At 41.4% G+C, this 22,888-nt stretch overlaps 1 protein-coding gene across 1 annotated transcript in view; it reads right to left on the bottom strand.

The window, feature by feature from the left end:
• The window catches only part of naalad2 (N-acetylated alpha-linked acidic dipeptidase 2), a 241,323-nt gene that overhangs the window by 27,502 nt on the left and 190,933 nt on the right, over positions 1-22,888 (bottom strand). Inside the window, exon 15 of the mRNA XM_078545757.1 lies at positions 6,524-6,614. Within this exon, the coding sequence (XP_078401883.1) occupies positions 6,524-6,614 (91 nt within the window). The remainder of the gene's footprint in view (positions 1-6,523; positions 6,615-22,888) is intronic.

Here is a 22,888-nt window from a genome sequence, read left to right as displayed (position 1 = left end):
GAAAACTTATACTGAGTTTGAAAGAGCAAAACAAAGTAATTTTGAACAGTGGATACGGACGTTCAAAATAGAGACAACAATAGGGAAGTAATTCTTTTGGAAGACTTTAAAGATTCAACCCCTTCAGTAGTGAGAATTCACGTGGAGGAACAGAGGGTTGATTCTGTAAGACAAGTAGCAGAGATAGTGATGATTATGAGTTAGTTCATAGAGCTAAACCTTTTTTCCGTCACCCTTTCAAAGGATAAAAAGTGGGAAGGTGAAAGGAAGGCAGGTAGTCAGGGAAGAGAAAGAGTGGCTGGATGTTCAAAGAACAAAGAACAAAGAAAAGTACAGCACAGGAACAGGCCCTTCAGCCCTCCAGCCTGCACCGATCATATTGCCCGTCAACTAAAACATTTTGCACTTCTGGGGTCTGTATCCCTCTATTCCCATCCTATTCATGTATTTGTCAAGCTGCCTCTTAAACACCACTATTGTACCTGCTTCCACCACCTCCTCTGGCAGCGAATTCCAGACACTCACTACCCTCTGCGTAAAAAACTTGCCCCGCACATCTTCTCTAAAGTTTTCTCCTCTCACCTTAAATCTACGTCCCCTAGTAATTGACTCTTCCACCCTGGGAAAAAGCCTCTGACTATCTACTCTGTCCATGCCACTCATAATACTGATGAGAAGTATTCATTTAGTATCTCTCCCATTTCTTCTGGCTCCACACACAGATTCCCACCTCTGTCCCTGAGTGGGCCTACCCTTTCCCTGGCTACCCGCTTGCTTTCCACATATGTATAAAAGGCCTTGGGATTTTCCTTAATCCTTAATCCTTAATCCAATTACACCAAGAAATTCAAGTTGGCCATTGACGCAAGTGATATATGTTTTGGGGCTGTACTGTTACAAGAAGATGACACTGGAATTGAAAAACCGATAGGGTATTTTTCACGGAAGTTGAATGTACAACAGAAAGATATTCAATGATCAAAAAAGAGACTTTGAGTTTGGTGTTAGCATTGAAGCATTTTGAAATTTATGTTGCAAACAATTCATCAGAAACAATTGTTTATACAGATCATAATCCTTTGAGGTTTTTGGACAAATTTCGTGACAAAAGTGCAAGGCTTTTCAGATGGAGTCTATTATTACAACAATTCAATCTACATATTACACATATTGCTGGAAGAGAAAATTTGTTCACAGATGCATTATCAAAAGTTTGAAGCTTAAAGAAAATTGGGACATTTAAAAAAAAAAACCTTGACACTGAACAAGAATGATTTCTATTGATACTAAGGACTTGTGTGTGTGTATATATATATATATTTATGTTAATGCATGCATCTGATAATATAATAGTTTAATAAGTATAGAAGATAGTGCGAGATGGGTTATCAAAATGAAGCCATCTTTTAGAATTATGACGGTTCATTTTTTGATAAGGAGGGGGATGTCATGAAGCTATTAATGTATATAATATTTAGGAAAATATTTTTTTAACAGAGGTTTGGTCTGCGGGTATGTCTTAATTGGATTAAAGCCAGCTAGTCTGGGTGCTTTGATGTACTAGTTTAAGATGTATAGTTTGAGATGTAAACAGATAGATAGAGTGCATTTGCATTTTTTGAATAGAGCATTCAAGGGCCTGAATTTTCCTATTGGCAATTTGGGGGTGGGGCCTGCTTGCTGACGGGAAAATGACGCGGGATGACGTTGGAAGGAACCCCTGATGTCATCCCACCCCATCTAAGTATTCAGGGAGGTGGGCAGACAGCAAAATCAGCTGTCCACCCGCCGACCTGTCAATGGCCAATTGAGGCCATTGACAGGATAATTAAGGGCCCTGACCGTCCAACTTTAAGGCTGGCGGGCAGGCCAGGAGCCCCAGCGGGCTTCTGATAAAACATGAAACCTCATCCACTGGTGGGATGAGGTTTCATGTCCGTTTTAAAAATCTTAAATAAACTTTACATGAGATTTATTAACATGTCCCATCTCGTGTGACATTGTCACATGAGGGGGACATGTTAATATCTTTTTTTATTTTTCTATTTTGACACTTTGAAGCACTGTCAGTGATCTCCCTGAGACAGCACTTAGTATCAGGGAGCAGTGCGATCTTTCGCGCACGTGCGTGAAAGAGCGCACTTTGACAGTTGGGGAATCCGTCCCCCCCACACAGCTCACTTCACTGTGGGTAAAATATCATTACAATGCCCTTAAGTGGTCATTAATTGACCACTTAAGGGCCGCCTGATGCCTACTCTGTTCCCTTCCCCTGTGAAATTTCAGGCATGGGTGGGTAGGCAGCGGGAAGGCCACCTGCTGAATTTTACATGGCACCAACACCCCAATCATTAAACCTGGCGACGTGTCCAATTGTGGGCACCACGCTTTAAGAAGGATGTCAAGGTCTTCAAGGAGGTACCAATGAGATATGTGAGAATAGTACCAGGGATGCAGAACTTTTGTCACATGCAGATACTGGAGAAGCTGGAATTCTCCTTACAACAGAGAAGATTAAGAAGAGCTTTAATAGAGGTGGTGAAAATTATGAAGGTATTGATAGAGTAAATAAGGAGAAACCACTTCTGATGGAAGGGTTTGTAATCAGAGGACAGGGATAGAAGACAATTGTCAAAAATCCAGAGGTGAAATGAGAGCAACTTATTTTAAAATGTGGCCAGTTATTCTGATCTGGAATGCAATGCTGAAAAGGTGAAGAAAGGTGATTCAATAATAAACTTAAAATGGGAATAGGATATATGCTTGGAAACAAAAATATTCCAGTGATATGAGGAAAGATCAGAGGAGTGGAACAAATTAGATCATTCTTTCAAAGGTCCGGCACAAGACTGAAGGGCTAAATTACATGCCTCTGTACTATATCATGTACATCTATGGTAGTGGGTAAGGTCTTGTTATTGTCAGTGTTAAGGCCAGACAGCTGTAAGGTGCCTAGTACATAACAAACATAAGAATTTGGAGCAGGGGTAAGCCATTCAGCCCCTCGAGCCTGCTCTGCCATTTAAGATCATGGCCTCTACTTTCCTGTCTACCCTGATACCCTTTGACTCCCTTGTCAGTCAAGAAACTATCTAACTCAGTCTTAAAAATATTCAATGACCCTCCCTCCACTGCTCTCTGGGGAAGAGCATTCCACAGACTAAAGAACCTCTAAGAGAAAAAAATTCTCATCCTCTCCTTCTTAAATGGGAGACCCCTTATTTTTTTAAACTGTGTCCCCTAGTTCTAGTCTCTCCCACGGGGGGAAACACCCTCTCAGCATCTACCCTGCCAAGACCCCTCAGGATCTTATATGTTTCAATATGATCACCTCTCATTCTTCTAAACTCCAATGGATACAAGCCCAACCTCTCCAACCTTTCCTCATAAGACAAGCCCTTCATCCCAGGAATCAGCACAGTGAACTTTCTCTGCACTGCTTCCAATGCAGTTATTTCCCTTCTAAAATAAGGAGACCAAAACTATGCACAGTACTCCAGGTGTAGCCTCACTAACACCCTGTACAACTCTAGTTGGAGCAAAACTTCCCTGCTTTTATACTCCACTTCCCTTGCAATAGACGCTAACATTCCATTTGTCTCCTTAATCACTTGCTGTACTTGCCTATTAATTTTTGTGATTCTTGTACCAAGGCACCCAGATCCCTCTGTGCTGCAGAGTTCTGCAATTTCTCTCCATTTAAATAACATGTTGCTTTTCTATTCTTCCTGCTGTAGTGGACAAGTTCACATTTTCCCACATTATACTCCATCTGCTAAATTTTTGCCCCCCCACTTAACCAATCTATATCCATATACAGACTCTGTACAACTTACGTTGTCCTCTTTACAACTTACTCTCCTACCTATCTTGCGACATCAGCAAATTTAACAACCATACATTCAGTTCCTTCATCCAAATCATGAATATAGATTGTAAATAACTGAGGCCCAGCATTGATCCCTATGGCACTCCACTGGCAACACCTTGCCAACCTGAAAATTACCGTTTCCCTGTGAGCTAATGAATCCTCTATCTATGCTAAGATGTTACCCCCTACACCATGAGCTTTTGTTTTGTGTAATAATCTTTGATGTGGCATTTTGTCAAATTTCTTTTGGAAATCCAAGAACACCGCATCCACAGGTTGCCCTTTATCCATATTGGATGTTACTTCCTCAAAGGATGCTAATAAGTTAGTCAAACGTGATTTCCCTTTCTCAAAACTATGTTGACTCTGCCTGATTGTATTAAGATTTTCTAAGTAGGAAAATGAAGTGCTTTTTCTTAAGCTTGAAGTGATCTTAATTGAAACAGTGTAGGTGGCCAAGGGCAGAGGCATGAATGGAAGTGGAACACAGAATTAAAAATGTTTAACGAAGCTTAGTGTTGTACTTTTGGATGGAAGAGAGGAAAGGTGATCACTCAATCTGTGTTTGTTCTCCTCGATGAAGAAGATGAGACCTTGCTGTGATCAACAAATCCATTGTACTAGGTTGGAAGAAGTACAAGTAAATCATAGTCTCATCAAAAATAGAGTTCGGGTCCACCTATGTTGGGAAGGGAGGAGATGAAAGAGCAATTATGGCATCTCAAGAGCTTGCACAGGGAGGTGTCAAGGAAAGGAGTTGTTCAGAGTGATGTAAGAGTCGGCCAGGTATCACGGAAGGCACAGCCCCTGCAGAAAGTTGAAAGGGGCGGGGAGAGGAAGATGTTTTTGGTTTCAGGATTGTGTTGGAGTTGGCAAAAATGATGGAGGATGTTCCAACTGTGGACACTGATGATGGAAGGTGAGGACAAGGGGGATCCAATCATGGTTCTGACAGGAAGTACAAGTGAACTGGACAAATTCCTTCAATAACCAATAGTATTACAGAACTAGATTTTCTGGTCATTTAATTCAGTTTTTGGGTTATTTTTGGCATAGACTGACTGCTATTTTCTCTGTATATCTGCCCACGTGCTTCAGAAAGTAAGCCACTGTGTGAAGCTTTTGGAGAAAGTTGAACATGATAAAGCACCAAAGAAATGCAATTAATTCTTCCTTCAATCATGCCTATCAATATCAGTAGAAAGTTAGCTGATAAAAATCTCTGTTTTTGAGGACATTTTTTGAAGATTAAAACAAACTTGTTGACATCATTTTATCGATTGAAAAAATCTCATTGACAGTGGGTGGCTGGAAGGCTGTACTCATTTGCATTTGAACAGAAACAGAAGGAGCTGACTTCCCAACTTTACCCCCAACAAAGGGCAGTCAAGATTGAGCTCCCTGTGAATATTATTGATACTATGCTCGTCAGTTCAGTATAAAAGTGCTGTGTTGGCAAATTAAACAGTTCATTGTGTAAAACATCATTGGAATTTCAGTAAACTTAATTTTTATAAAAAATACTGACCCAGATCTTCCAGTCTCTGGATCATTGTAAACTTGGCATCCGACCCAAGATGCACGTCAGGACCCCAAGGAGGTCCCGACGCAATGATTCTGTGGGAATTGCTTAGGAACTTTGAACTTCCGATTGGCAATTCCTCTGCTCCCCGGGACCCTCCGAAAATGCCTCCAGCTCTAAAGTCAGAGACTTTGGAGAGTTCCGATGTACTTACCTGAATAGTTACGCAGGAAAGGTTAAACAGAAAAATCCTAGTCTAACTCCTGGGTAACTATACAATTGACACTCCTGGCTCCACCTTTGACTCCCTGACTACCACCCTGATCGCTGACTAATCCCCCTGATCCCCCCTCCACTGCCCCCCCCAACCCAGCCTGATGAGCCCCACTACACAACTACCCCCCTCATTCCTCCAACTTCCCCCGGCCCAGCCTGACTAGCCCTCACCACCCGCCTACACCCCTGACCTCCCCGACTCCCCCGCCCAACCTGACTAGCCCCCACCACCAAAATCCCGCTGACTCGCCCTGACTAGCCCCCACCACCAAACTCCCTCCTACCACCTTGACTAGTCCACACCACCTGACTCCCCCTCAACCTGAGTTGACTAGGCCCACCACCTGACTAACCCTGAGCCCCCCGACACCCCCCAGGCCTGACCTGAATAGCCCCAGCACACCTACACACTCACCCACTTGCCACCCTAACCACTTACCCACTTACCTCACCTACCTACCCACTTTGCCCATTCACTCACTCATCCACTCACCAACATTCACACTGGACATTTAAACTTACCTTACGGCAGCCAGTGCCATAAAAGGGGCTGCGGCTTCTGCACTGATTCTCTTCACTGCTCTCTGTGAGGCTTTCTGTGCTGAGGGAACCTTTTCAATGTATGCAGGTAAGTTGGTAGTTTTCTTTCTGATCAGCATCAGACAGATGGGTCCCAACTCTGATTGGAAGTTTTGGACCACTATTTGTTACATGATTTCTCTAACCACACAAACAGAACATTAACTCTGAGTAGGTTTTAAACATGGTAAAGACAATATGAAAAAAATGAATAGATCAGTAAACATGGGCCAAAATTCCAACAATCTACTTTTTATCTTGTCGAACGCACTCACCCTGTTTTTCGTGTATCGTGCACGGCCAGAGGCAATGCCAAGTCGCTGAAAATAAGCTTCAAAATCACTGCCAGATCCCAGTTTTCTTATCCTAAATACATTAACAGAACAGAATTATTGTAACTCTGTGATTAAAAAAAACCTTACAAAAACTGTGCAAGGAATTTATTCCTTAATTTGCAATATGTTTAATATAGAATACATACACTAGCTTCTACAACTGCCCTTTAGGAAGAATTATTGTTAATCTAATAAAGGATTAAATTCATCTCAACATCATACCCTACCAGACCTGTTGACTCTAAACCTGACAGCAAAATATTTGAAAGAGACTAAGAACTTTTTCTATGTTTAAGATGACCACAAATGCAAAAAGCATTGCTGGTAATTTCCTTAATTATATGCATCATGTTAACTTCTGATTAAGAGCGTTTCTTAACAGCAAATACTACAAAGGTGAAAAGGTGTTAACAAAAGCAGATGTTAACTATTAAGAGTTTAAGGCACCCTTTTGTTTATCTAGAAACAATAAACCAAAATGTCCTATCACACAGTTATTCCTTTTAATGGTGTCTTGGAATCTAAATAACTGAACAGCCTATTAGAGATAAAATTATAAAACAATGAACAGCAAACTCAGTATTGTAATCGCATCAGAAATATAATTTATTAGAATTTAATACAAAAGGTAACAATAGTATTGAAAGTACGAACAAGGTGTTAACTAAAAGGTCTAAAAAAAAGACGACTGAGTGAAAGAAAGGAGTAAATGACATGAAGACGGAATCAATGCATCATATTGGAAGACTGAACTATTTTGACTAAAAGGTTGTTATATTTATTGTAAAAATATTCAAATTACAAATTTAAATAAGACTCTCTGTTACACTCTCTATTACACTTCTAAAAGAGCTAGAAAAGGCTAAGTTCTCTAAAATAATATTCATAGCAAAGGTTATAATTTTGGATTGAGTTACATGTTAATTTGAATGTCAGTAATGTAATGCTATAGTTCTGCAGAGTTACTGTACCAGACTGATAATTTATCTTTGCTAGATGGAAGTAGTGAAATAAAGTAGCTGCATGAAATAGAATTGAATATTTTGCTGCTTAGTCCTCAACATTATTGAGGCAAGTAAGAGTTAAATGACACTTCAGTGTTCTAATGCATTCTGGCTACTGGACAAACTGTGGTTGAGCTGCTTAATCTAGGATAATTTAGAAACACTAGGAATTATGATAAACCCTAGATATAAAATAAATCTCAAACTTTTCCAGATTGACCTGAATTTTAAAAGCAATTTGATGTAATGATGTTTATTTCAGACACAGCAATAAACTGTAATATTCACCCCTGTTAGACTAATGTACATTAAAGGGGTCATAACTACTAAGAAGTTGTTTAACGGGTGTATTCTTCCACGTTTATTAACACACAATGCAATTTTTGATACACTTTACATGGGTATAACATTCAGCTATTTTCACTGTTATTCCCTGAAACAGTGATGGTTCCCTTCTACATGAAATTTTTATAATGCCATGCTTTGCTGTACTGACACGCCTTACATAGAAAGATAATGCAATCACAGACTCAACCCAAGCAATCAAGGAAAGGAGTGAAACAGAGGTTCGGTCATCCCATGGGAAGGGAGAAACATGAAACAGTTGAAAAAAAACCCCACAGTCAATCAGGAAGTCTGAATGAACTGCAGCACTCTTAAAAGTTTTATCCCCTAAAGGCATTAGCAAGTTTAACTTTGATTTGTTGTGTTTTCATAAATCAATAGTAGAAAAGTTGTTTCTGACCTGTCTAGTGCCATTATAACACTTTGAGATTTAGAATGGAAGGGAATTTTAGTTTAATTTGTTCCAAGTTTCTGAAATCAAGCTGGGATACAAAAAATTAATTCCTGGATAGCAAAATAAAGCATGGAAACACGGAGCAAAAAGTGGTTTGGAATTTTAATATGCTGTCCTAGTGAGAAAGCCCATTAACATTTGCATATTCATATTTGTTTGAGATAATAGGGAAGGGGGTCTATCACACTTTCCAGAAATGATCATGCCTGTAATGAAATCACGGTTTCCATTTATGAGATCCAGACAGGGTCATTGCTAAACAGACAATGTAGTTACCAAAGCTCCTGCATCAAAAACGGAGGGAGCGCAGAGGTTGCATATCATTCAAAGTGGTAATTTTGGCAACTGAGCAAACCATTTCTTGACAGAGTTGAAAGAGGGGTTAGAGGTCAAGTAACTTCTCTTCCTCATGTCTTTAGAAAAGACACTTGACAACAGGTTGTACTTGAAACAGTGAGGCAGGGGAAGGTGTTTCACTTTCAATTCCAAAGTTGCCAACATGGAGAGTGAGTTATACTCATTTAAGGCAAAGTCATGTAATTTATGTTTCATGATAAAAGTAGTGATAGAAAGTTGATTAAATCTCACTGAGGAAACTGCATTTGGCTCATTCATAAACTGCTTGTAAAATAAACTAGATCATTGGCCTCATTTGGCTCGAATGCTCATAGTTCACCTCCCAAAAGTTAGGAAAATGCATGTGGCAATGGTGTGAAATGAGGGTATCCAGTACACACAATGAGGGGTCTTCTTGTTATGCTTTTTATGCCACACTATTGCTTAACTAGATATTGGGCAATTCATAGGAGATATGAGGTTGACTTGATCAAATGGTTGTTGATGCTGAATCTAAAATATTATTTGGTGCAGGCTCTTAACTTATAACAACTATGTAATAGAAATACATTTCCTTTCAGTTATTTAAAAATTACTTTTAGCATAATTCATCACTGTCCTACATAGAGTTTGATTAATGCTCTTCTTAAACAATAACATTACTAAGAAATCAATCACTAGCCTAATCATATCAAGAAAAAGAGGCAAGAAAAGAAAAAAAAACTTTGGAGAGAGGGGGAAGGCAATCAAAATAGGGGAGCATTAGGAGTGGTAATTTCATCCCAATGGATTTAGGGGTCCAGGTGCATGAGTTGTGTAAAGCTGGTTCAGAAATACAACCAGCAAAAAAGACAAACAGATACTTGGCATTGTTATGAGGTATATCAGATGAAAACAAAGAAATATTATTGCAAGTCAGCAGAATGCTAGTCAGAACTCAATTTGCACAGAGGTCACATATCAGAAACAGTGAAACCATCTTGATCTTAAAATTTATATAGCTGTAAGGTCTGTTGAACAGCCTGTAAGTTTCTGGTAGAAAAGAGCCAACCATCTTCCCAGCTTTCTCCTAATATTAAATAATCTGACTGTCTACAATTAAGCACTCATCTTGCAATAATATTACCTGTCAATAGACCAGTGACCATCTTAACACACCTACCTGCCAAGACCAATGACAACTGCCTCTGCAGACTTCTCACCAGCAGACAGTCAGTTGTAGAACTTCACTGTCCATGGCAAGGGCACCTGCAGCCAGCTTGCAACATAGGAATGGCACTGTCAGTGACTGCAAAAGTCACTTCTTACTTTTATGCCTTAGAATTATTGTCGGCATAATGCATTTTTGACCTAAAGGGAGGTAATTTGGAGTGGAAAGAAGTAAACAATCCCCACACTGATTTTATGCAGCATTATATTCTATTTTCCCATCATGAAAATGAATTATCCTATTCTGTTACTTGCCCCTCTCAAACCCTACTCAAATCTGCATTGTGCCCTCACAGTGGAATTTCCTTTAATTCATCATTGCCTGGATTTTTTCCCCCATTTTATTCCAAGTCTTGGCAAATGGGTTGAAATTTGTTTGACTCTTTCCAAGGGCTGAGTAACTTTTTAACCATCAAAATGGCTGCAATTCTTGTGCATGTGGGATGCTTCAGGTGGATAACCACATATACAGAAAGTATCTCCAATTGCTCAAGTTCAAACCAGGGGTTATGAGTTTGAGGAGCTGCTGCAGACACAGCAGCTGAGAATTTCCCAGAAGGGAGATAGTTTTGCATTTCTGCAACTGCTGTCGTGAGTCCTGCATGACATGTTGCCTCTCTGGTACCAGGGTAAATGGCATCACAGAGATGGTGCAGAATATTTTAAGGGTGCAAGGGGAACCGCCAGGAGTCATGGTCAATTTGGGAACCAATGACATAGGAAAGAAATGAGTAGAAGATTTGCAGTCAAAGCATCAGGAGTTTGGAAGAAAAGTAAAGAGCAGGACTTCAAAGGGTAGGGATCGCTTGATTACTAACAATGTCACATTAGCGGGTATGGAAATAGTCAGATCAGGCAAGTTAATGTATGGCAGGACAGATGAGACAGTTCAGCTTGGGCAAATGTATGTAGCATGTTAAATATGGTTGGGAGAACTGCAGGCACAAGTCACCACATGGGACTATGATATGTAGTAATTCCTCGCTTAACGTTGTAGTTGTGTTTCTAAAAAGTGTAACGTTAAATGGAACATTTAGTGAATCAGATTTTCCCATTAAAAGCAATGTGAAAGCTGTAGTGAGGTCCTGTGGGGCAACATACCAGAAAGGTGGTGAATTGCTTAACTCTGAGGAGTCAGGTGAGTGCAAACTCTCTAAATGTTGTCCAACTGGTTGCTGACTCTGGGGCAGATAGCCTATCATGGGCTTTCCATAGGTAAAAAAATTTCCATTGTTGCTGTCTATTCACATTGTGCTGAAGAAGTACACTGAACCACTTAAAGCATTGAATGGCTTCACAAGCCACAGCCATGGAGATGGCAGCAGCTTGGCACCACTACCTTCTAAAGATATTCTGCAGTAATGTAGTTAAATATTATGCCTCAGTGGATGTATGATAAATAGTGCCACAGGCCTTAGCCCATCCATTTGCCCTCTTGCCATCCATCCATCAGGAAGCACCCACACAGTTGACCCTTCACCAAGTCCCTCACAGCTGCACACAAGATGGAGGCTTTGGCACCTCATTGACAGCCATTGGCGGTAATGTGAAAGGTCCAGGTTGTGAAGGACTTCTCACACTGTTTGCTTGCAATATGTTGAGGCCAATGGTCATGATAGTGATAGTTTCACCTGATTTATATAACTGAGTCAAACTCATTGATTTTGCTTTGCTCTCTTTTTGGGATGGGCGTTTCCCTGAGTAACTATGGCTTCTACGTAAAAGGTTTATAATGTGGCAGTTGCTCACCAGGGAATGGCTGATGGCAAGGGTTAGATCGAAAGAAACTATGTGAATCTGTTCTGTATTAGGACGCATCTGGCGATGAGCCCTTCCTGTTATATAATGTTGTATATTGCTGCATGCCATTGTAATGTAAAGGTGCTCAGCAGAGCGAGGGTTAAGGTGGGACTGGAAAATAGCACTGCCCATGACAGATGCATACAGTAACATGGTAATAGACTCGAAGAGAACACTCTAGAAGCAGCTTAGCAGCAGCACCATGCATGACATCAACTGGAATCTGCACATAGTTAAAGATTAACACTAAATGGCTCATGTTTAAACATACAACTCTCAAGGCCTCTCCATGAAACACCAAACGACCCACACAACATGGTGACCAACAGTGGTAGCACAATATGGAGACCAGCGGTGATATGAAAGGTGGCATTTTAAACGATGGACTCAGTACAGAATACCAAGATATGAAAAACTCTGACACCTGGCTAGAGAGACATGCACCTAAGAAGAAAAATTGAAGAAATAATTGAAGAAGCTTCGCTACAGACTTAGAAGTTGAGTGTCCATCAGAGTGGAAGTCCATTGCAAGGTCCGCGAGTGACTCAGAGTAAAAAAGAAAAAAAACCTGGTCAGACTACAAAGAAGGGTGAGCAAAAACAAAAAATTGCAAGACCTTGAGTGATGCAGTGTGAATAATACTGGTCAGTTCACAAGACAGTGAGCAAAAATACAAAATTTGCAAGATCCTGAATGACGCAAAGTCAAAGAACCTGGTCAGTTCCCAAGACGGTGAGCAAAAATTACAAAAACAGAAGCTGTACTTACACTGTAGAACAGGTGGCAGTCCCAGAGACTCAGTAGGTTGCAGCAGTAGTGGCTGTGCTGCACTGAAGTTAAAAAAAAAGCTAAATAAAAATCAGCTGGCATAGTAAAGATGGAAACCTGTAGAGTATAGTAAACAAAAAGGAAAAAGCCTGCAGAGTTTAAGAGAAAGTGAACCCTTTTCAGTCAGGTCCTGACTTCTTATAATGAGGCATGAATTGCTGCTGTTTTAAAAGTTCCTGCAGAGTTAAACAAAAAGAAAAAAAATCCTGCAGAGTTTGGAAAAGGAATCCCTTTTCAGTTGGGTTTTCACACTGCATCAGTCAGCGTCTTGCAATGTTTTGTGCTTTTGGTCATCTGTCTTTGTGATATGACCAGGTTTTTTTTCTTTAATTTAAAGCAGTAATTACAGAAAAAAATGGCCATGCACAGAAAATTAGAAAAGACCCCAGAGAAAGGGCAACTCCCAATAAAGTGCCAAGGGCAACAAGAGACTCCAAAGAGAAGGCAACAAAGGACCCCAGAGCAATGGAGCCAAAAGATCCCAGAGCGAGGGAGCCAAAATACCCCAGAGTGAGGTAGATAGACGACCCCAGGGGATGGGCGACAATACTCAGGTAAACCACAAGACAGTTGCTGACCATGTCAGCACAATGAAATGCACAAGCCGAAGAGTTTAGTACAGAAGAAAGAAATGGCAGAGAAGCAGTCAAAGGCTTAAAAATTGAGTTTTTTTGAAGATGCTGGCGCGCTATCCAAACTGCAACAGCAGATGGCATTGTGGAGTGAGAAGATGGCTATGAATGAAGGAAAGCTATCTGAGGTGACTCAAAAGAAGCAAAACATGCAACAAGTAAATGAAGCTCTTCTACAGGAAAATGTTCACATCAGAGCTGACCTGTAAGATTTGAAATGCAAGATTCAAGCTGAATATATACCTTTGAAAATGCATGATAAAGTCTTCAATGAATTAAGCTGTTCGAAATCTGAACAAACAAATTTCAGTCATGACATAAAGGTATCAGGAGAAAATAAGAGCCCTCAATTCCACAGTTGGGAAATCAAAGCAGGAGTTGGGAAAACTCAACCAGATGTGCAGCCAGGCAAAACAGCAGGCTGAAAAGGCACAGGAGAAGTTGCAACTCTGAAGGACTCCTTGAAGAATCAATATGTAACCTTGGAAAAACATGAGGAGCTAAGAAGGACATTAAATATCACTACAGAAAATGCTGGGTTGGAATAATTAGTAGGAACGCAATTATGCAATGAAGCCCAGGCTGAGTTGGCTAGAGGTCAACAAGAAAATAAACAGTTGAAAGAACAGCTGATTGTCCTTCAAGATCAAATGCAAAATGAATGCATAACCATTCAGCAACATGAAGAAATGAAGACTGTCTCAAACAGTAGAATGGAAGAGCAGTAGAAGAAACTTGAGGAGACTGTGCTGAATTACAGGAAAACTCAAGGTGAAGAAAGCGAGCTTTGCAAAGAAAAGGAAAACCTGTTGAAAGATCTTCACATGCTACAAGAATTCCTCATATCAAAATTTATTCCTCTGGAAAATTACAAACAGAAGGAAAATGAATTTAATGTTACTCTGAACAAACTGAAGAACCAGTTGGCAGAGAAGACTCAGCAATGTTCAATCTTCGAGGAGGAAGCCGAAAGCTGCATGAAGCAGACAGATTAGTTGAAGAAGCAGTTGAATGAAAACAAAGAGGCAATGAAAGGAAAAGCCGTAGAACTTTCCAAGTTGCAGACAGAGAAAGAAAAGACAGAAGATTGGAAAATGTAAATCTGACACTGAAGTGCAAGGAACTAGAGGAAGAAAATGCACCGGATGTCTCAGATGTGCTGAGAATGATTGAGCTGAATGAAAAGATTCATAAACTTGCAAAATGACTTGGAAAAAAAAACAGCAAACATATGTTTGGCTGAGATTGTGAAACAAGTGGAAATAAAGGTTCCATTTGTCAAACATAAATGTCTAGCGAGAACATGACGGACACCATGGAAAAATTAAATTTCCAGTCTATTCTAGGAATGAATGGAGAGCTCATTCCCTTCGGAAGGAATGGGACAAACTCACAGTGTCCGATGAAAGCAGGTGGGATGTTAATAAAGAGAAATGCAACTCGAAGGAGCGCAAAAAGAGAATCAAATGGAGATAACCAAGTACCATAAACACAGAATACTACTATCGTTCCTCCAAATGTGACAGACTGAGATTTGGAAGAACTATCAAGCCTCAAGATCATCTGAATTTATAAAGTCAGAGACTTGAGGTGGGGGAGCAGGGATAGCAAGTAAAGATTGTATTGTAATATTCCGTTGGAAGGGAGGAAAATTTTCTTTTGAGAAGAAAGGGGGATGTGTATGATGTTGTAAGTGCCTGTATGCCATTGTAATGTAAAGGTGTTCAGCAGAGCAAGGGTTAATGTGGGACTGGAGCATAGCACCATCCATGGTATGATGCACTGTTGCTGCTGCTGTCTTGTAAATGAAGTTAAATGTGTCCACCAAGAAAAGTTGCCTGGAAGATCAACTATATAACAAGCATCTAACAAACTTAAACATTGTCTATCTGAGGCTGTAAGGCTATGCTGAAAAAACAATTGCAGTGTATCGTGGTTTATAACATGTGTTGAATTTTAAGGAACATGTCATCATGTTGAGAAGTGAATTAATGGTCTAAATATGTGTTTCAATGCCTTGGAAAAGCAAATGTGGTTACATATCTTGTAAAATATTTATAATTTGTTGTTCTAGGAAATGCTTTGAAATGCTCTGCAGAATTGACCTTTGGAATCTTTTGCAAGTACTGTTAAAAAGAACAGGGAAAATCTGTCAGGGTCTGAGGGCTGAAATGTAAAAAGGTTATGATATCAGGCTAAGCCAATCATGTAAGAGAGACTGGGATATGATCTAACGGAGTAAACCACCAGAAAAGAGGATAACAGGTGAGGCACTTTGAGACATCAGTGCACAACGAGGGAAGAAGGATCAAAGTCAACAGAACACTTGAAGAGACAGTGCCACAGCTATCCAGGGGGCAAAGACTGGAGATGCGGAAGACATGCCTGTATACTGCTGCCTACATTAGGTAATCGCATAGTTTAACTTGTGTTGCTTAATAAATCTATCTATTGTCACTCGTAATCATGGTCTGTACCTGTGTAGTCCTCTATCAGTTATGAACAAGTCTCAGGTCTACAAACCTAACAATCTGGCACCCCAGCATGGAACTCTAATTAATAAACCAGATATGTAAGGGTGAGGGAGAACAGACTTATCCATGCCTGTACCAGCCAGCAGCCACAGATAAGAGGAAAACTACTTGCAACAAGATTGTTTGTGGGAGCACCAGTTAGGACTGATTGACAGCAGTGTCTCTTCAAAGTTAAATACCATGATGGACAGCAAGACATTATGGAAGGCCTTTCAGACCAAGTTAAACAAGAATTGTAATACTGATTGTGTACAGACATTAAGAGAATGCCTCATTAAGTCCCTTTGAGGAAGGCATTACACTTATTCAAGGACAAATAAAGGCTAAACAATGGAAAGCAAACAAAGCCCTGAGCTGATCACGTATGCAGCCTCGATTGTGTGCAATGTGATGCTGAAATCATGGCTAAACAGAATGAGAGGCTGAAGGAGCAAGGTGCCCAGGTAAATCTCTTACAGAATCAGATTGCCTCCTCGCTAGTGGCTATGCAACAACAGTGTCTGAATGCGATTCAAGCAGGCACTGCTAAACAAAGCCATGAGGAGACTAGACATGAAGGCAATGTCTTAGCAGGAAATTAGAAGATTCTTGGGTGGCTTGAAGGGAGCCTTACAATGTCCCTATACAGAGGCAGACCAGACCATAGGCATTGCCTGTCTATAATCTAACAACTAAAGGCTCAGTTGGGTAAACAGCAAGCAGCAGTGGCCACCGGTACCATGAGCGATCCTCACTCAGATTATAGCTCAGATCCTGGCTGGGTCTTTTTGGTGATGCCGCCTCTACAGCCTCGTTACACTGACCCCCAAATGAAATAGAGAAACCTCCATCCTCACAGCAGCTAGTCACATCCTGACATGGACTCAGATTGTTCTGAAAATGATAATGCCAACCAACAGGCCCACACTGGCTCTCGGCCTTTACATATACAAGCTCCAAGCTTATGTTTAACAGTTGGACCTATTGGTCTGCATCCCTGCCCCATTGAGTTGTGACAATGCCTACAATTGTTTTGTAATTATCATCCCCACTTTGAAGACGGGGATATATGAACATAGGAATTAGAAGCAGGAGAAGGCCACTTGGCCCTTCGAGTCTGCTCCGCTATTCAGTAACATCATGGCTGATCTAATTGTAACCTCAACTCCACATTCCCAACTACCCCTGATAGCCTTTCACCCCCTTGCTTATCAAGAATCTATCTACTTCTGCCTTAAAAATATTCAAAGACTCTGCTTCCACCATCTTTTGAGGAAGAGAGTTCTAAAGACTCACAACCCTCAGAGAAAAAAAGTCTCCTCATCTCTGTCCTAAATGGGTGACCACTTATTTTTAAACAGTGGTTCCTAGTACTAGATTCTCCCACAAAAGGAAACATCCTCTCCACATCGACCCTATCAAGACCCCTCAGGATCATATATGTTCAATCAAGTTGCCTCTTACTCTTCTAAACTCCGGTGGATACAAGCCTAGCCTATCCAACCTTTCCTCATAAGACAACTGCCCAATCCAGGAATTAGTTTAGTAAACCTTCTCAGAACTGCTTCTAATGCATATACACCCTTCCTTAAATAAGGAGACCAATACTGTACACAATACTCCAGATGTGGTCTCACCAATGCTCTGTATAACTGAAGCACAACTTCTCTGTTTTTGTATTCGACTCCCCTCGCAATTATTAGCTTTTCTAATTACTTGCTGTAACTGCATACTAGCCTTTTGTGATTCATGCACTAGGATACCTAGATCCCTCTGTATCTCAGAATTGTTATACTGTTATATATTATTGAATTAGACTATTTTAGCTGTTTTATATATATATATATATATATATATATATATAAAGAGTGTTACACTCTCAGCTCTTACCCCTGACCTATGAACTAGCCTCCCATTTGCCTCCTTTTTAGGACAACATTGCTGAACAATTTGATTATTAACATATAGAATGCACTAGGTTTGGAAAATCTGGATATTGGGGTTCAATTACATCAAACTATGCAGGGCTCCCATAAAGGTCCCACTGCTTTTGGGAAGCGATGGTATACAATATACAAAATGATACAAGGTACACCCAATGCTAATGATACAGATGGGGAGAAGGAAGTTGTGTTTAAGAAATTATTCTTGAAAAATATACTGCTTTCTTTACGAACAGCTTTAGACCATACAGTTATTCACACAACCCCATGGCCCAACTTCTTGCAGGATGCGGGAGCAACATGGGCCTTTGCAAAGAAATAAATACAAGGGCCTCTGAAGAGAAAACCCGTCCAAGTGGTGAAAGGGCCTCGCATCACTTCATCAGCACCACCCTCAAATCCTACAGTTGTGACAAGGCAGGCCACCTTGCCAGTGATTGTACGGGTCCCAGGTGACAACAGATTCGCGGGGATCGGGATCAGGAATAGGTAGAACCAGCTAATCAACGTTCAACCCCACCTCCTTACTCACCTCAGCCACCAATTGAATTGGCAGCCAAAATGGACGCCCTGGCTAATAATCAGGAACGATTGGCAACTGGCATAGCTAATAATTTGGATAAATTATCCACCGTAATGCAAACCTTTATCATGACCCAGCAGCTTGGGTATCCTGTGGTGAAAGCTATGGATCCACCCATGCCCATCTCAAATGGGACTGGGACCCTCAATGACTGGGTTAGGCCCCCGCACTTCTAGTCTGAAGTGGGGTTCAGACGGGATGGTAATAGCTGACCAGTTCTTTCTGCACTGTAGCCTGGTGCCAACAGCAAACTCTGCTTACAGATACTGGTTCGTCCATTATGATCCTCTACATCCTGAATGCCAGCTTGCGGCGGGCAAGGGTTGCTTTGCTATTCCAGGAGTAACAGGCATGAAAGCTTCTGCTTTTCCGGGATACAGTACTAACAGCGTGTTAGGCACAATTCTGGTGTGATGTTACTGAACCCCTGTAAACCTCCATGACTTATGGAAATGGGATTTTAGGTAGTGATATCCTTTGATTGGTGGAAGCTATTGTAGACTATATTCAAAATTGCTTGTGGATTGGTTCCAGCCAGGGGCATGTTGTGAATGTGTCTGGCGCTCACTCAGTATATGTTATAAAGAAATCTGAACCTTTCACTTTACCAACACACTGGTCACCTGCCATTAATACTTTAGTTGTCTCCCATGCTGTGTCATTTGCTAAGCCTAAACATGATTGTGGGAGAAAGTCCACAGAGGTCCAGATGTCCAAATTAATGGCCACCTCATCGTGCCTGTAAACAGTATTCCATTCCACTTGAAAGCAGCCCATGTTTGAAGGTGCTGATAGACTCCCTCCTCCGCCACTTGCTTGAGGTGCAGGCGGAGGCAGAGAGTGCCCAGGGTGCCGGCAGTCAGAGGTCTGGGGGAACGAGGGCAATGTTCAGTCGATGGCTGATGATGGGCCTCTGGAGTCATCTATTAGGCAGCAGATGCTGGAAGTCCAGCGGGATGTGCGGGAGGATCTCGTGGAGATACATGAGGGAATGCGTGCCATGGTGTCACCCGCTTTGCATATCCACCCCCCCAGGCCTTTCCTACCCTCTCTGCCCTGGGACCCCTTGAACTTATCTTGGCCTCCAGTGCCTGGACTTAGTCTCAGGCTTCCTCAGGCAATTCCTCTTCAGACCATTGCAGCTGCAGACCATTGCAGGGTCTGGAGAGCTGTCGGCCAATCAGATTGGCTGGCAGCTCTTTAAGGTGGGGCTTTCTTTTGAGTAAGAGGTGGAATTCCTGCCTGCAGCTAATTAACGCTCAAATGAGTGTGATATGTCTGTGAGGCACTTGGAGCCGGCGGGGACATGTTCCCCGACTCCACCATCCAAAAAATTTAGGCCATTATGTTGAGAAGCATATTAATGGTCTAACTATATGTTTCAATGCCTTGGAAAAGCAAATATGGGTCCATATTTTGTAAAATGTTTAGAATTTGTTGCACCAGGAAATGCTATGTAGAATTGTGACCTTTGGAATCTTTTGCAAGTGCTGTTAAGAAGAACAAGGAGAAGAAAGATGTGCTTGCACTGGGGAGGGTGCAGAGGAGACTCGCCAGGATGTTGCCTGGGCTAGAGCGTTTCAGCAATGAAGGGAGACTGGATAGACTAGTGTTGTTTTCCTTAGAGCAGAGAAGGCTGAGGGGGGAACTGATAGAGATATACAAAATTATGAGGGGCATAGATAGGGTAGATAGGAAGAAACTTTTCCCCGGAGGTATCAATAACCAGGGGTCATCGATTTAAGGTAAGGGGCACAGGTTTAGAGGGGATTTGAGGAAAAACTTTTTCACCCAGAGGGTGGTTGGAATCTGGAACACACTGCCTGAGGGGGTGGTAGAGGCAGGAACCCTCACAACATTTAAGAAGCATTTAGATCAGCACTTGAAACGCCATAGCATGCAGGGCTACGGGCCAAGTGATGGAAAATGGGATTAGAATAGATTGGTGCTTGATGGCTGGCACAGACATGATGGGCCGAAGGGCCAGTTTCTGTGCTGTATAACTCTATGACTCTGTCAGTGTATGTGGACTGAAATGTAAAGAGATTATGACATCATACTAAGTCAATCATGTAAGAAAGATTGGGATATGACCTAACAGGGTGGACCACCAGATTAGAGGATAGAAGTGAAGCGCATCGAAACATGGGTGCACACCAAGAGAAGAAAGGTCAAAGACCATCAATCAACAGAACATTTGAAAAGACAATGCCACAGCTATCTGGGAGGCAAAGACTGGAGATGCGGAAGACATGGCTGTATACTGCTGCCTATGTTAAGTATCACATAGTTTAACTTGTATTGCTTAATAAATCTATTGTCACTTATAATTAATGTCTGTACCAGTGTGGCCCTTAATTAGTAATGCACGAGTCTCAAATCTACAAATTTAACAGGTACCCTACCTGAACCAAGCAACTCCACAAAGTTTAGATCTGCTCCTACCAGGTCTAATCAGCACAAGTCGTACTTGCCACTCCTAGCTGACAAGAATCAGATCTGACTGGAGGTAGCTAGAGTTTTGTATGGGTAGCTGCCTCCGTGAAATGCGCATTTCCAAATTCCAACCCATCTCCAATACCCCCAACCCTCTGCAAAAAACGGTGGGAGCCAGGTTTGGGGGCAGGACTTCTGCATTCGAGCCTCTGGCGTCATTTTCACAGCGATGGAAAGGCTCTCGGTCTGTGTGAAAATTTAGGCCTAAATCTTAGAACCAACAATGGGGCATGCCAGATTAGATTTAGTAATGAGTAATGAACCAGATTTAGTTAACACCCTAATGGGGTGTAAACATTTATCAAATCATAATAGGAGCTCAGTACAATGGTTGAAAGGGAGAAACACAAAACTGCTGGATTTAAGTTAGGCTGACTCCAACGCAATGCGACAGAAAATGTCCAGCGTAAACTGCGAAAATCTGCTAATGGGTAAAATGACAGATCAGTTGCAGGTGCTCAAAGTATTTAACATGATTCAGAACCAATATATAACCCTAAAGAGCAAGGGTTCTACTTGCCAAAAGAGACGGCCATGGCAAATTAAGTGGTAAGAGATAACATAAACCTAAAAAATATAGAGAAAAATGATAATAGTAGTGCAGCTTCTGGCAAATTGGAAAGGTGCAAAGAGCAACACGGTGGCAATGCAGACAGTAAGAGCTACAAAAAGGGAGTATTAAAAAAAACATGCAAAGGATATCAAAACCGACACAAAAAGCTTTTACAATTACATTAGGAAAATAGGGTGGTCAGTTAGCCTCTTGAAAACTGATAATAGTCAATGAAAATAAGGAAATGATTAAAATACTGAATTACTTTGCATTAGTATTTACAGTAGAGGAAGAGATCAGCATGCCAGATAACCCAAGAAAATTAATACTGATTTAGTGATAGGGCCTCCACAAAATTAATATAAGTAAGATAACAGTAATGGAGAAATTATTAGCACTAAAGAGTGACAAATCCCCAGATAGTTTCAATTCCAGGGTTTGAAAAGAAGTAGGTGGGAACATTGTAGATGCCCTAAGTATATTTTTTCAAAGTTGCCCCAATTCATTCCTTTATATTGGAAAACTGCACGTCATTGCACTATTTAAAAAAGGTGAGAGGGAATCTAAGGAATAACACTCCAGTCAGCCTAAAATCTGTTGTCAGGAAATTGCTAGAGTCCATAAGTAAGGATAGACTAACTGAATACATTAAAGCTTCTTGGTGATCAGAGAGAGCCAGCATGGACTTATAAAGGGTAGGTCATGCCTGATAAATCTGGTTGACTATTTTTAAAGAGGTGACAGCAGAATGACTATGGATATTACTTACATAGCCAGAAAGCATTTGATAAAATCCTTTTTAAGAGACTGTTAGCTAAAGATAAAGCTCATGGAGTTGAAGGCAAATTATTGATAAAATCCTTTTTAAGAGACTGTTAGCTAAAGATAAAGCTCATGGAGTTGAAGGCAAATTATTATTAGGAAACTAACTGAGCGGAAGGAGAAAAAGGGCCAAATTTTCATCCCTGAGTTGGGAGCTCAGAGTGGGGAAAATTCCCGACTCTACAAACCCAACTCAGGAGAAAGTGCCCTGAACGGTCAGATTCTGTTTGGGGGTGTGGGGGGCCGCGCCGGGGGTCGGGGGTGGAATGGTGGGGGTTGGATGCTAACTGGAATCAGGTCCGCCACCCCCAGAAAGAGGTTGGAGGCAGTCACAGGGGCTGCCAGGTGCCAAGGCTGGCTGTGTAAAAGGCTGCCTCGGCGCTCTGGGATTTCATCCAAGTTGTAAAAATAAAGTAGTAAAACTAAAAAACAGCCAGCAAGCCCTCACTCCTCACAAGCCCCCTCCCCACATGCTCCCCATACCCCATCCATGTCAACTCATGCCACCTCATGCTCCCCACCCACCTCCATGGCTCCTCATACCTTGGTGCCAACCTATGCCCCTCTACCCCTCATGGCCCATCATATCCTCCATGCCAACAAAAGCCCCTCTACCTGCCCAGCAGTGGCCCTCATACCCTCCATGCCAACCCATGACCCTTCATTCATTCCCATGGCCCTTTATAGCCCTTATGCCAACTTAGTGCTAACTCATGCCAACCCACGCCCACCACCCACAACCCTTTGCCCTTACACTCTCCATGCAAACTCACCCAATATCCACCAT

Source organism: Cetorhinus maximus, chromosome 7, assembly GCF_964194155.1.
Source record: "Cetorhinus maximus chromosome 7, sCetMax3.hap1.1, whole genome shotgun sequence".
In the NCBI taxonomy this organism is placed as follows: Eukaryota; Metazoa; Chordata; class Chondrichthyes; order Lamniformes; family Cetorhinidae; genus Cetorhinus; species Cetorhinus maximus.
The sequence above is the reverse complement of the archived record's forward strand: the minus strand, read 5'-3'. Positions and strand labels throughout refer to the sequence as shown.